This window comes from Medicago sativa, chromosome 8 (assembly GCF_051527215.1).
Source record: "Medicago sativa cultivar Bolivia chromosome 8, Bolivia_mono, whole genome shotgun sequence".
Classification (NCBI taxonomy): domain Eukaryota; kingdom Viridiplantae; phylum Streptophyta; class Magnoliopsida; order Fabales; family Fabaceae; genus Medicago; species Medicago sativa.
In genome coordinates this window covers 34,350,136-34,351,986 of record NC_140756.1, presented here as the reverse complement: position 1 = coordinate 34,351,986, position 1,851 = coordinate 34,350,136, and the positions used below count along the sequence as shown (strand labels likewise).

The 1,851-nt window shown below is 36.6% G+C and overlaps 1 protein-coding gene across 1 annotated transcript; it reads right to left on the bottom strand.

Moving 5' to 3' along the window:
- LOC146898685 (protein RBL-like) lies at positions 1 to 1,851 on the bottom strand. Its single transcript, XM_085734120.1, has 3 exons — positions 1,079 to 1,851; positions 734 to 995; positions 1 to 500 (listed from the first exon to the last, which is right to left on the bottom strand). Exons 1-3 carry the CDS (start codon positions 1,655 to 1,657, stop codon positions 346 to 348), a joined length of 996 nt encoding a protein of 331 aa, XP_085590246.1. The 5' UTR covers positions 1,658 to 1,851; the 3' UTR covers positions 1 to 345.

Below are 1,851 nucleotides of genomic sequence, written 5' to 3'. Positions count from 1 at the left end.
TAATAAAGTGACATGTTCATAAACATATATGAACCAACATAAATTATCTCACCAAATCATCAAAACATCCAAAACAAACTACTCAAAAAATAAGAGTTTAATAATTTTCTAAAGTTATTAAAAGTTAAAACAAACCCCCCCAAAAAAAGTTAATTTCTTCAAAAATATCGGGTTAAATCGAACTAAATTAACTTGATTTTACCACAAATTAAATCTCTCAAAATCGATGAATTCCAATTTCACTCAAAATCGACTTTACCGCCGATTTAACATGAAATTCTCAACTAGAAACGGATTTTACGTTTTAATACACAAGTTTGACAGCATTGAATTAACAATATGCTGTTATTCATCAGAAAGCTCATCATAATAAAAATCACTGTCATCACTCTCATCAACCAAAGATTTACTTCTGGTTCTTGATGATTTGTCAGATCTTGAGGCCAACACCTTCTCTGATGGTTTCCGATTTCTTTTAATTCGTGTTGCCACAGCACCATCTGTAAATAATATTCAAGGCAAAATGTCAAAAAATGCAAATACTACATAGCAATATTTTTTAAATAACAAAATCAGTGTATATGAAAGATGGAAATTCCGGGAGCAACATAGGGAAGAAACCTACACTCATACGAAGGCCTCACAAACTTATTCAATAGTACAGTTTAAAAATTGTGAATCTTAGGAATGAAAATACTCTGTTACAAGCATATTTTGCATGGCGTGACATTACCTTCAAGTGGACTTGAGGTATGACTCATCATATGTCCATTTGCTACCACTTCTTCCGAAAATGGAGATCCAGAGTTATTGCTGTCACCAATCTTTGAAGAACTATCTAACAACCTGTCATCCTGTTCAGGAACATCGGGAATGGGAGATACTGGTAGATAACATAGCTTTTCCTCGGACATATCAGAGTCACTGAAAGCATGATCCTTCTCGACTGTTATAATGTCAACGTCTTCATCTTCATTGACATCAGATCCTTTTACCTGCAAGGATATGAACCTGGTTGAGACCATAAAATGGAAAAGAAAAGAATAATAAGACCTATGACCATATAATGTTCACATACATTATCAGTGTCAGGAATCAAATCAAATTCATCTTCTCGCTCCACATACTCCTCATTTTCCTCAATCTCTATGAAATCAGGAGCAAAAGCACTCCAGTTCTCAATGTACTCTTTGGCCCAGATATAAACTATGCCACTCAAAGAAACAGACAAAACAATTGGACGTACAGGATGCCATGCCAAATCAATTAGGGCTTCCTTAGGCCCTTCAAGGATTTTCACAAGATGTCCAGTTCTATCCCATATGTAAATCTTGTGTTCTCCTTTGCTAGCAGAACCACCAACTGCCCACTCTCCGTCACCACTGAAACAGGGTCCCTTCCAGTGGACTTTCGTGATTGCATCTTGAAACTCACGGAACAAAGTTAAACATTTTGATCCTACAGCCTTCAACTTCTCGACACCATTTAGATCACCGAGGTTCTTGTTCAGTTCAACTAGTGCTCTAACTTCATCTTTTGGCGGAAGAAGATTTTCATAGATCCTGATTACTCGATCATTTGAGTTCGTGAGAAGATACTGTCCGTTCCTGCTGAATAAAATGTTCTTCACTACTGAACCACCAGAGATAGGAATCATGGCACGCACCTCGCCATCTTTACCGTCAATTACAAGAAAATCCCTTAAGTGAACCGGGCCTTTCACTTTAGGTATTAACGTCACAAAGTAGGATAATAAACACTTCGGGAGCACTTCAATTTCATGAAATTGATCAAAAAAGATCCGCACCTCATTTTTCACCAAGTACCAAAAATGCTTAAAGAAAGCAAAAC

What these genes read in the sequence shown, in the direction of transcription:
- LOC146898685 (XM_085734120.1), bottom strand. Translation starts at nt 1,657, where the DNA reads ATGATTCCTATCTCTGGTGGTTCAGTAGTGAAGAACATTTTATTCAGC. An exon ending in TGATTCCTGACACTGATAAT is followed by an intron (nt 996 to 1,078) that starts GTATGTGAACAT and finishes ATATCCTTGCAG; the next exon opens with GTAAAAGGATCTGATGTCAA. An exon ending in TACCTCAAGTCCACTTGAAG is followed by an intron (nt 501 to 733) that starts GTAATGTCACGC and finishes TATTATTTACAG; the next exon opens with ATGGTGCTGTGGCAACACGA.